A 13,606-nucleotide genomic window follows, 5' to 3' on the forward strand; every position below is an offset into this window, starting at 1 on the left:
CTCCCGGAGCTATTCAATCCAGCGTGCTGTTTTGTCGGAGAGTGCCAGCTCTCGCACCCCTCACGCCTTAAACTTGGTGTTTAGTCGCGAGAACCGGCATTCTCACACTAAACGGTTTCCGCGGCGCTAAGGGCAGAAAATATCATCGCGTCTGGAGTTTTGTCGGATTTCTGCTCACACCCCAGGAGGGATGCGAGAACAAATCCTTCGCAGCGCGCTGAATTGAATTGCTCCGTGAGCTCCCTCCCGGCACTATTCAATTTGCGTTGAATTGCACCGAGCCCTAAGTAAATAATTCTATGTGGGTATTAAAGTACACTAACCACTAAAAACTACAGTAGTGTGTGGACCAATGTGCATAACATATGTGGAGTTGGAGAGTTATGAGCAATATGAAGGGAATCGGTATGATATCCCGGCTGCCACATGGCCGGCAGTTCGATTCCCGGCAGCCCGAAAGCGCTGGAAATCCCGATCATCCTAAGGTAAGTATCTACTAAGCTAACCTCCCTAACCCTAACCCTCCTTAGGGGTGCCAAACCCTAACTTCCCCCCCAAGTGCCTAACCCTAATCCCCCTTTCCCGCGGCCTAAACCTAAGGCCCCCGGGGGGTGCCTAACCCTAAGTCCTCCCCGGGGGTGCCTAACCCTAACCCTCCCTCCCCTTTGCCTAACCCTAAATCCCCCCGGGTGCCCTAAACCTAACCCTCCCCCCGCGGCGCCCGGCGTCCCTTCGATCGGGATGCTGGACGCCGGTCTCGGTGAAATGTCAGGCGTCTAGATACAGACGCCTGGCATTTCACCCTAGCCGGGATATGACAGTCGGGAAGCCCGCTGCCTGTATTAAGGCAGCCGGATTCCCGATTGTATACCATATGAAGTGGCAGAAGGAAAACTTATAGTGGTACAGCATGACTGATCGTGCAAGTAGGTACAATAATCGAACTGGACGGTGAGACATATGTGAGATACACACTAACTGCAACGGTCATGAGGAAGTGCGTGGTTGGGACATAGGCGTAAGGAATAAGGCGGCTGTGACGGGACTGGGAGGTGATGGGGATCCTGAAGATTGAGCAGTGCTTACATTCAGTGATCACAGGACAAGAGAGAAGACCTGAGGAGAACAGTGTTACTAAAAAGACAAAACGGTACCTGGGGAGTGAAGAGGGATAAAGATTCACATGTATATAGTGAGAGAAGGGAACAGGGAGATAGAGGAGAATGAGGCACAGTGTTGTACACTATGCCAATGTTCATGCAGTTCAGTGATTATAGACCGGCTGCACACGCATCACAGCCGCAGTGTACATACGCGGTGTTTTAAGTGCAAATACGCTAAGCCCAGAGGATTTATTAGCAAGTGAGTGACAGGCAGGGGGCATTTTGAAGCAGGTAACAGAGAAAAATGCTGACATATTGCAACTGTTTTTGGGGCTTGTAAAAGCCACCAACTGTAATCTTGTACGCAGGAAACATGACTCCGGCATCTCCGTTACGGCGGCTAATCTGCGTGACCATAGACTCGTACAGGAAGTCTATGTTTGCATGATCTCTGTCCACTGCTGCATATGTGCACTCAGTTGCGGCCAGCTGCAATGGCCCAGGTGGGCGTCTCGGTACAAGTTCCAGCCGCTGTTGCATTATCATGTATTCGCAGCTGCGGCAGCATTAGCCAACTCCTCTGAATCAGGCCCAGAGCATGTAAAGAGGTTTCCTGTAGAGACTAAAGATATGTTTGACAGCAGCAGGCTAGATTGCCCAATGTTGAGAATTATACAAGGTCTCTCACTGCCCTGCTTAGACTCTTTAATGACTGACAACACCCAGTGTTCTTTCCTAAAATATTGTTTTTTTTTGTAACTTATAAAGCGCATCAGAATATGTTGGTGCTGTATAAATTAATGGTAATAAAATGAAATGCATATTCCCTCTAGCTTGGGTTGACTCATTTATTGAGTGATATGAAACCGGTCTTAAGATTGTTAAAACTGACTTATGTACAGTGCCATCAGGCCAGTTTCCCTATGACTGTAACAGCATATTGTTGAATATTGTGTTTCATGGCTTGTAAAATAAACCTGACCAGCTATAACTCCCTTTTGTTTCCATGTCTCACATTGCACTAAGAATAATGAAGGTAAATGTACTGTGATAGTTTATAGGAGTCAGCCGAACAAAATCTAAAAACCAACACAAAAAAAACCATATGCTTTAAGCTCATCAGACTTCATAAATTGCTACTAACTATCAATCAGAGTGTATCAACCTTATTTTCTTTAATTAAACGTTTCAGTGCTAAGAATAAGCTGGGTACACACCTATACAATAATCGGGACGTTCATGCAATATCGAGACAACGCCCATTGGATTGTATAGGTATTTATGCTGTCCCGATGCAGGCGTGTTAGCCGATAGACCGCTTTTAATGCTACTAGACCGCTTTTAATGCTACTGCAACAGTCGGGAGGTCGCATCTTATGTACTGTTTAATATTTATCGGTTCGACCTCCCGATCCCATAGAAGCCCGAACACACTGTCCTATGTCTGCACAGTGTGTACGCAGCTGACAGGGGGTCACACTGGGGACAGACTGCACGGCTGATCGGGACAGTTTTCACCGATCAGCCTGCAATCGAAAAAATTGTGTACCCAGTTTAAGTAGGACGTATCACATATCTAAAGGATAAAGTCAGAGGGAAATTTAATTGCCTGTGATTTGCAGGCAATGACGACATCATAAAGTTGGTAAACTCTAGAGTAACAGAGCATGTGGCTCTCAGACATTCCACTGCTGAAAAAGTTAGGGCTTGCGGTGGCCGACTCTAAAGGCCCCCGTTAACTATATATATCGTTTGCAGCAAACAACCTCACTATGCAGGTCCAAGAAAATTGACAACAAATCATCCATCGCATCGTTCATCGTGCACACACACGAAACGATGTGTGCCAAATCGTGAAAGATAGGTCGATATCTTTCTACAGCTTCAATTGATCAGCAAAAGCACGTATTGGCGTTGCAATCATGCCCACACACGGCACTTAACACAATTGGTCGCTCCAATGGTCAGATAACAGCCAAAACATGTATTTAAAAAAAATAAAATCGCACCGTGTGTGAGGGCCTTAAAAGTGCCCAAAGTTTCACTTCCTGGCACCATTGTTTGAAAGTGGGTAGACCCTTGGGGGATCTGAGCCTCACCCAAATCTTAAGAAATAAGGCATTTGGAAAAAAGGGGAAAATGAAGTGATGTGTCCCTTTTCTTAATGCTAAAATACAATCTATATATTGCAGCTTATCACAGTAATGCAGGATGTTTTAGTGCTGAAAGTATTAAAGTGTTACGATTACTCACCTCTCTGTCAATCTCTACAAAACTATTCCCAGCAGACTCCTAGCCATGCGCGACATCTTGCAAATAATGCTAGACCGCACTGTGCGTATACAACACATATGAAAGGACATTGTGTTACTTACCTGTCCTGCTGCTGCTTCCCAAAGCACCAGCCTGAGATGGAGCGGTTTTATGTGACAAGCCCCAAAAAGTAAGGTGTCAATCCTGCACTTACAGCATTAACAATAGAGGCCAAAGGCACTGTTGGAGAAATATATGATTTCTGTACGGTCTGCCTCTTCAGGATGTAGTTTTGGGAAAGTTATTATACTTACTAAATTCTGTTCTGATTCTGACTGTCAGGACGCCACTGTCAGTGTTCTGACCGCCGGGATCAAGTACCCAACTATCATACTATTACATTTGCCTCAAAGTGTCCATTAACCAACCTCATACATAGTTAATTTATGGATATTCATTTCTTGATATACAACTCAACATTAGTCACACACTATTTCTGAAAAAAAAAAAAAAAAGAAATATGCACAGTATGTGTCAATACATATTCACTATATGTAAAAAAAATAAAATAAAAGTGTAAGACAAGGGGGCCAATTTATCCAAGTGTATACTAAGTATCCCCCCTGCTGTGATACCTCCATTGGCACTGGCAGTCACATCCCCCATAGGTTTCTATGGGGAAGCAATGTTGCCAAATTTACCAATATCCAGAATACAATGCATTCCAGATATTGGCTCCAGCAGCTAACGCCAGCCGCTGTACCCTACAGGTTACACCGCACTCTATTTTCCAGAAAAGAGATCCGCCAGAACCATCCCCAGCTATGGCAGATGTGCATGGGCAATACTGGCATACCCTGATGGCATTGCAAAAGCTATTCTTGATGTATGGGCCCCAAAAACTTTATTGTGGTTACATATAGAAGGCTGCAGTATGGTATGAGCCTGCATCACATTATGAAAGATACTGATCATATATCCGATTTATTATGACACATTTTATTACTACACTTACAATTAATTAGTTGTAAGTGGCAATTATAAAATATATCAAAGACCCATCCAGCTGTATAATTATATATAATCAGTCACCACCGTTGTATAGGCACAGCGCTGCCCCACAGATCATGTCTCCACAGCAGAGGAACTTACCGAACACTACAGGTGGCCCCGGGCTGCAGCCGCCGCTCACCCCGCAGGCGGAGGAGGCATGGGAGGTGAACGTTAGCCATAGCGAGAGGATAAAGGCGAAGCCAGGCAGCCCTACTCCAGCAGCCATGTCTGCCCGAGCATAGTGTACCGCAGGGAGAGACGGGAGAGCGTCGGGCAGACAGCAGCCGGGGAAACACTACCGTAAACAACAACCAGGTAGACGCAAACTCCCCTCGCTCAAGAGATACCGCCTGCCCCCATGCACCGTGCGCTGCTGTATATCATTGTCCCTCGCGTCCTCCCGTCACCCTCACACATTTTATAACCTTTCCGTTTACCCAACAAGTTCAGACAAAAGTAGCAGATCACCCACAACATCATTTTTAAAGCCCTCCGGATTCTCGATTACTAATGCCTGTGCATTGACATTTACTGGACTCTGGATCTGGCAGACACATCATCAGAGTGGTCACGAGTTGTGTACTGTTATGTTATCTACTAGTCTCTGTCTCAACAGCAATAACAGCAGCTCCTCCGGAGTGTGAGCTGGGTTATGTCAACATTTTGCTGACCAGACTTTGGTTATATGCTATACCAGTGGTCTAAGTGGGAATTTTGAAGTGGGGGTATGGAAAATTTAGAGGTCATGACAGTGATGTAAGTAGAACCTATGTCTCAATATTAATATGAGTGTGGCCATGCATCACACAGAGCTGAGAAGGAGGCAGTCTGACTCTGGCTGATTGAGCAGCTGCCATTTTTGTTTGGTATGAGTTGCAGGAAGGAGCCAGCATTAGTAGGGCATGCTGGTTCTAGTAGTGCTAGTTGGAGTTCCCAGGGGTGACTCCCAGGTAAGCTGGCTCTCAATGTGGATGCATTTATGTATGTGCCTTTATCAGGAGGCCTTACATTTGACAAAATGTATATGTGCCTTTATCATGAGGCCTTATAATTGGTACATTTTACATTTGGGGTGAGCGTTTGGGCGTAGGGCCCCCGGGGCTGGTCTGGCTGGGCCCCCTCATGGCATCACCACTTAATACACATAGTTTCATGTAATATTTCACATATATTTTAACCACTTTTTTCAAACACTCATTAATTAGTCTTACACATCTATACTTTACATTGCACTATCACCCTTTACCCTTTTTCCAATTTTCGTGTGATGCCCTGGGGGGGTCCTGGGCTGGACGTTTTTCGAGGTGCACTGCGCCCCGGACGTGAACCCCTTAGTGTTAGGGACTGCTAGTGACAGAGAAGCCGTGACATGGCCTAGCAGCTTCCTATGTATTTACAAATGCATGCAACCAATATCTCTGAATTTCTATGACCATATAGTCTTCATATATTGTTGCAAGTACTATTCATTGTGCTGAGGAACAATAGGGGGTTAAATCCCCCTCATTTTTCTACTCTGGCTGAGTGTTGTAAAGGTTGAGTGGAGAGGGATCCATCCGGACGAGTGGAGATGAGGAGGCGAGCAATGCAGGAGCCAGTGGCAGCAAATGTGGTACAAGGAAGGGCGGAATCCCCAGCAATTAAGAGGCCAAGCAGCAAGAACAAGCTCCAGGGCTGAGCCAGCGCACACAGTCACCGCAACGGCCAGTATGAGGGACTACCCTGTCACAGAAAGGCTGTCAGGGCAGCACTAGCGATGGGGGACGGGTGGCAGTAAGGTCACACATAGGCTGGTGGCAGCACATTGCAGGACTCCGCAGTGTGGCTGAGTAAGATTGAGTTATTGCTCTGCCAGCCGCACAAAGTCACTTGTGAGTGGTGGGCCCAGGTGCAAAAAATGCTTTGGGCCCAAGCCTTCTAGACCCCATGCTAAATTAATATACCATGGCATATGGTATTGTGCAATGTAACCACCAAACAATACAGAAAACATCCCATTGTCTAATAATAATCTGTGCCCTCTTTGATCAAATAATAATAATCTATGCTCCCTTTGATCAATTAATAATATGTGCCACCTTTGAACTCAACAGGACCTGATTTCAGCGGTGCTCCTCGAGGCTCCACAGATGGGTCTGCTGGCAGAGGGTGATGGGCAGAGGCAAAGAATGATGGGCAGAAGGTGATGGGCAGGGTTTGACAGGCAGAGTATAATGGCCAGAGGCAGAGGGTGATGGGCAGAGGGTGATGAGAGAGGCACAGGGAAAACAGCAGAGGGTGATGAACAGATGGGTTAATGGTCAGTAGCAGAAAGTGATGAACAGAGGGTAATGGCGATAGGCATAGGGGTACGGACAGAGGCAGAGGGTGACTTGCAGAGCATGAATGGGAAAAGCAGAGGGTTATGGGCAGCGGCAGATGAACAGAAAGTGACAGGGAGAGATAGAAGGAGAGGAGAGGGGGTGACAATACTGTAGTGTGACAAACAGAATAACAATGGGGAAATAACAGAGCAGGGTGGGGGGAGGAATGGGGTCGGATAATAGCTGGCAAAAAGTATCTGCTAGTGGGTGCTGGAATATAAATTACAGGGAAGTCCAAGTACATACTGATGTTAGATCTCCTTGTGGATGAAGGGGAATTTAACCCATTCTAAAATAGGCACCCTTTTGGCTCTGCAGTATCCACAGGAGCTCTTCTGCATTTTTTGTTTTGGCTGGTCACCAGTGTCTAGAGCCCGCAGCCAGCTAGCTGCACTGTATGATGACGTGGGTCAGACAAGACTTCCCGGGACACAGCTGACCATGCAGCAGCAGTGGTGGGTGCGCCGTCGCTTGCTGCAGTATAGGATCAGCGGTCAACAATGAGATGCTCCCCATACATGTATTGGTGGGTTCCTAGATTACGAAGCTAGTCCGGGACTCAGCAGACTATAAAGCAACAGCTGCCAGCAGCGGACATATAGCTTCATCCCTGGGTTTATGCAGTTGTCTGCCTACTTGTCTAAAATAAAATTCTACATAAGATGATGAATCCAATGAAACATTGTAAATTATTTTATGCAGCATTTGCTAGGCACTTGTTTGGTTCAGCCAAAAAAGCCCTAGAAAATAAAGGGAGACACAGACAGATCTGAAAATGTAAGCAGGAAAAAAGTGCTGTAGCTATTACAACCTATGCTTTCATTGTCTTAACTGCACAAGAAATGTTACAACAGGATCACATTGCTTGGATGGGTTTCCAGAAAAGTTTGGCACAGTTACCGGTGTGCCAATACTTATACAATATGGGGATATTTATATTAAAGAAATTGTTTAATTCTAAAGTCTGTGTTAGTTTTTCATTATACATCTAATATAGATAGTATTTTATATTTAGTTACATAGAAGAGTTGCTTTTGACAAAAACATTTTATTCTCCTAGTTTAAATGAAAATGCCCCAATACGGGGTTGCTAAGGTGCTCCCACTATGGGAGTAAAGGCCCCCATACATCAGCAATTGATTGCAGCAATAGTGCAATTTGCAATCGATTGTGTATAAAAATCTTTCCCTTTTTCAATCGATTGCAGAATTGCCACAATCGATTGAAAAAGGGAAAGATTTTTATACACAATCAATTGCTGATGTATGGGGGCCTTTACTCAGAGGCACATTCTTTATGTTGGACAGAGAGAGCAAGACACGGCACAGGTTGGTGGTCGTGCCTCTGGCAAGCGCTGGGTCCTAGTACCCAGTGGGTGTCTCCAATACAGAGGTAGTGTAGAGTGTGCCTCTAACAGGCTGGCCGAGCTTTGTGAAACAGACTTACAAATATGGACAGCCCTTCACCTACTGCCCATGTCCCGGGACACAAGCATGTATACTCTTTCTCCAGCTACAGGGCACTCTGGTACTTATGGTTGTTCTGCAGTCCTACTTTGTCAGCATACAACACAGTACATGCATAGTGTGTACTGGGCACTGTGCATTACATACCAGGGAAGGTGACTGCTTAAAAAATAGGTGTATTTATCCCGGTATCAGTGGCCCACATACAGCATAGTTTATACAGGGTTAGGTATGGGATGCCGATGCTTGGGATCCCGGCTGTCAGAATCTTGACACCGGCATCCCATCAGGGCTAACATACCAATACTTGTTGTCCAGTATGCAAAGCCTCCCCCTCTCCCTACCCTAACCCTCCCTCCCCGATGCCTAACCCTAACCTCCCCTCCTAGTGCCAAACCTTAACCTTCCTCTCCCTGCACCCTAAACCTATCCCTCCACCCATAGTTCCTAACCCTAGTGTCTCTCCCTAACCATCCCTCCCAACCCCGCTACTTACCTTCGGTATACCGGTGGTCAGGATGCTGGCGCCAGTATTGTCAGAGGCGTCTGGATTCCGGTGCCGGTAATATCAGTGCCGGCATCGCGGCCGCCGGGATGCCGAACGCATCCCGTTTATAGAGGATATATAAAGCAAACTGGCAGTGTACCTAACCACATAGAGCATTATATATACATGCAGGAGACTGGCACTGTACCCACATAGAGAATAGTAAATAATTGTTATATGCTGGAGACTGGCAGTGTGCCCACACAGAGAATAGTAAATAATTGTTATATGCTGGAGACTGGCAGCGTGCCCACACAGAGAATAGTAAATAATTGTTATATGAAGGAGACTGGCAGTGTGCCCACATAGGGCGTAGGGTCTGATTCAACACAAATCACATGCATGTACTTGTCCACTGTGAAATTATTCTAATGAATGCATTCGCACTGCATTGCAGCATAATATGCAGACACCCAGAACTACATAAAGACGCCCCCTTCCCTTTACTCATAGCCGTAATACTTAGCTAGACTGTGAAAACATCGAGATCCATCGGACCCATATGCTCAATTGTGGTTGACATTGACCCTCAGACATTGCTAAACTTCCTGTTGGTATCTACAGCTTTGGCTACGTATGCAGACACAGAGGCTTATTTATGCATGCCCCTAGAACAGCGTTTTAAACGCACAGGCACGCCTGCGTTCACCCTACCACCCACAAATGAGCGAAACAATCGACCGGCTGCGTGCAAATTTAAGCTTGAGATCTAAGCTGATTCAGGCCCATAGTACATGTTATATGCAGGAGACTGGCAGTGTGCCCACATAGGACATAGTACATGTTATACGCAGGAGACTGGCAGTGTGCCCATATAGGGCATAGTACATGTTATATGCAGGGACTGGCAGAGTGCCCACATAAGGCATAGTGCATGAAATATGCAGGAGACTGGCAGTGTGCCCATATAGGGCATAGTACATGTTATATGCAGGAGACTGGCAGTATGCAAACATAGGACATAGTACATGTTATATAAGCAGGAGTCTGGCAGTGTGCCCACATAAGGCATAGACTAGTATATGTATTGTGTATGCAGGGGACAGGCACTGACCTTGTCTTGGAGTATTGTCACACACTACATGACACAGAACCTGCACAGACCCCTCCCCCCATATTACTGTGCCCCCCACACTTCCCTCATAAACCCTGCAGTGCAGACAGACATTATGGCCAGGCCGAGCTGCATATATGGTGGCTCTGTGCAGACGGTGATAGATGCATGCAGCACAGTCCACTCCACACTGACCTGTGATCGCTGAAGCTCCCTGCCACTCTAGCAGCAAAAGCCTTGTTTCAGCAGCCGCTGGCAGGGGACTGACGAGCGGAGGCCACTGCCGGTTGTATAACTCAGCACCCGACTGGCTAGCTGGAGGAGACTGTGCTGCGCGCCGCGGACTCGAGTGGCTGCTGCTGATGTCACGAGTACTGGCTCCGCCCCCCCTCCTGTAGAGATTTCCTTAAGGGCCCTACAACAGCTACTTGTTCGCGGTCCGTGGATTACTTTAGTGATCCCCCTGCCAAAGCCAGCCGGCTCAGTGGGAACCGTCCTCCCCGCTTGCTGCAGATCATCAATGATGATGATCTGACCAGCGGCGGACAGGGGGTGGGTACGGTGCAGTGCACTGGCGGAAGGGTTGTGTCGCCCCTGACTGCAGCAGTATGAGGGGCTGTCACGTCACTAATAGGCTGTCAGTTTAGTAGGGGACGGGGGCAGCAGCACAGAGGGCTCTGGAGCGTGCTTGAGACGAGTGAGACTCAAGCCACACCTCCGCTTTAAGCTCTGCTGGCCAGATAACTTCTTAAAAAAAGATTTGCTTAGAGCTTGAAGTGCCGGTATGTCATACCGTTACATACCAGCACACTTCGAGCACTGTGCTATACCGATCATATTTTTTGACATTTCAGCTTATGAGCTACATCTTCTAGGTTGATGGCCATTAGTGAATGGTACAGTTTAAAAGCACTAACATATTATTATTATCCTTTATTTATATGGTATCACAAGGGTTCTGCAGCAAATAACGAAGTACATAAACAAATGTAAGCCCCCTTTAACCTCTATGAAGGGACTATTGGTTACTTACTCCCTTGTGGTTTAGTGTACCCACTTATAGCCTCCCAATAAGTGGTGTATCCTCCTTTTGTTAGTGCCTTCAGCCAAGTATTAGTACTCAATGTGGGCCGACTTGGAAAACTGTTAATAATTAATAAGGAATGGAATATGTCAAGTAAGTAGACTTACATATTAATATCGGATACAGATTAGCATTTTTACTACATACTGTATGCTAGGACTAACAATGGGTACCTGCACTACCATCTACCTGTACAACAACATATACATATTACCATAAACTCACTTCCCTTGTTCATTATACTAAAAGTTACACACAAAATGAATATTACTATATTACTTTACACTAAAAATTTATACAAATACCTATAACCAATACTTTCAAATAGTAATTTAACCCTTAAAGTTTCATACTCATATCTCCTAGTGCTGCTGAAACACGCTCCCTTCGGGTAGCCTACAACACTGAATACACTGACAGCACTGGTCATGCTATGTGCTGACTGATTACTAGCGCCCTGCCTCCTTGTCAGATGCAGCCATGTCCGATGTGGATCCCCATTGCCACTCCGCCTCCTGAACAGCCGGACATTCCCACTCTGCACTAACACAGCATCACAGCTGTGCTGATTGGCTGCAGCTCTGCCTTCTCCATCAGTGGGATGCTTCCCTGTCAGCTGTCCTTGTCCGGCTTTCAGCTGCTGTTGCTGGGCACTTGACCAACGCTGACACCTCTCCAGCCGGGCAGGGTGAGCTCACCGGTTTCACGGGCTCCCTCTCCAGCTCTGCCCCCCTGCACCCGGGACACAGGAGCACAGGCACTGAAGGGAGGGATCGGGTAGGACCGCAGTGGAAATGGCTCCCAAAAAAATTACCCAGGTTGATTTACCCGGCAATCCTACCCGAGTCTCAACCAGGGTTGAACCCAGGTGACGCAGCAGTGGAAGCGGACACTACACGGGTGAGGCGATCCGGGTAATGCTTCTGCACGGTGATTGGAGCTTCTGGGGCACTGGCAGATGATGTCATCTGTCAGTGCCCCGCAGAGAGAGGAGAGAGACGCATGGCAGATTGGTACAGCGCTGGTAAACACCTGAACCACCCGCAGCTGACATTCCCACATCCTGTTCATCACCTGCAGTGCTGCCCAGGCACAAAGGCAGCCACAGGCTGACCCACACCCTATACTGTAGAGCACCCTGTACGTCTGCACTGCTGCTCCATCACCCCTCCGCTGCACCGTGACACCAGCCCTCGGCTAGGTACTGCCAACGAGGCTCCGGGGAGACCTAGCTAGCAGGGCTCCTCATACCCCAGATTGCAGCAGGGATTCAAGGGACAGGTAAGGCGGATACCTGCTTGCGGGGACCCACGTCTATGAGCAGTCTTGCCTCCGGTCTCAGGAGACAGACCGGAGGCGCTGATGTGAACACCGGTTCGTCCAGGATCCACTAGACCACCAAGCACTGGTGCAGGGCACAGATTAAGGTCTTGATTCAGAGCCATTCGCTAAGGCAATTTCTCGCAGCTGCTACGAGCGGGAAAATGCAAAATGAGCAATCGCTCGCAATCAACAGCGCAAGTAAACACCCATCCCAAGGTAAACACCCATCCCAATGAAAACACACCTATCAGACCACGTAACAGAACGAGCGATGCCTACACATGCAGTAGATATATAGATACAGTCAGGTGCATAAATATTGGGACATTGACAGAATTTTCATATTTTGGCCTCTATTCACCACAACAATGGCTTTGAAATGAAACAAACAAGATGTGCTTTAACTGCAGACTTTCAAATTTAATTTGAGGGTAAGTACATCCAAATAAGGTGAACGGTGTAGGAATTACAATGGTTTCTATATGTGCCTCCCACTTTTTAAGGGGCCAAAAGTAATGGGACAAACTAAACAATCCTAAATCTAACTTTCACTTTTTAATACTTTGTTGCAAATCCTTTGCAGGCAATTACAGCCTGAAGTCTGGAACGCATAGACATCACCAGACGCTGGGTTTCATCCCTGGTGATGCCCTGCCAGGCCTCTACTGCAAATGTCTTCAGTTCCTGCTTGTTCTTGGAGCATTTTCCCTTCAGTTTTGTCTTCATCAAGTGAAATGCATGCTCAATCGGATTCAGGTCAGGGGATTGACTTGGCCATTGCATAACATTCCACTTTTTAGCCTTAAAAAACTCTTTGGTTGCTTTTGCTGTATGCTTCGGGTCATTTTCCATCTGCACTGTGAAGCGCCGTTAAATTAGTTCTGAAGCATTTGACTGAATATGAGCATATAATATTGCCCGAAACACTTCAGAATTCATTCTGCTGCTTTTGTCAGCAGTCACATCATCAATAAATACAAGGGAACCAGTTCCATTGGCAGCCATACATGCCCACGCCATGACACTACCACCACCATGCTTCACTGATGAGGTGGTATGTTTTGGATCATGAGCAGTTCCTTTCCTTCTCCATACTCTTCTCTTCCCATCACTCTGGTACAAGTTGATATATGTCTCATCTGTCCATAGGATGTTGTTCCAGAACTGTAATGGTTTTTTAGATGTTGTTTGGCAAACTGTAATCTGGTCTTCCTGTCTTTGAGGCTCACCAATGGTTTACATCTTGTGGTGAACCCTCTATATTCACTCTTGTGAAGTCTTCTCTTGATTGTTGACTTTGACACATATACACCTACCTCCTGGAGAGTGTTCTTGATTTGTCCAACTGTTGTGAAGGGGT

The 13,606-nt window shown here is 46.6% G+C and overlaps 1 protein-coding gene across 1 annotated transcript in view; it reads right to left on the minus strand.

Annotated features, from left to right (window-relative positions):
* The window catches only part of PLA2G15 (phospholipase A2 group XV), a 29,547-nt gene extending 24,702 nt beyond the window's left edge, over positions 1 to 4,845 (minus strand). Inside the window, exon 1 of the mRNA XM_088471831.1 lies at positions 4,509 to 4,845. Coding sequence (XP_088327957.1) covers positions 4,509 to 4,635 — 127 coding nt within the window. The 5' untranslated portion in view covers positions 4,636 to 4,845. The remainder of the gene's footprint in view (positions 1 to 4,508) is intronic.
* Between the last annotated feature and the right edge of the window lie 8,761 nt (positions 4,846 to 13,606).

This window comes from Taudactylus pleione, unplaced genomic scaffold (assembly GCF_031769625.1).
Source record: "Taudactylus pleione unplaced genomic scaffold, aTauple2 ptg000117l, whole genome shotgun sequence".
In the NCBI taxonomy this organism is placed as follows: domain Eukaryota; kingdom Metazoa; phylum Chordata; class Amphibia; order Anura; family Myobatrachidae; genus Taudactylus; species Taudactylus pleione.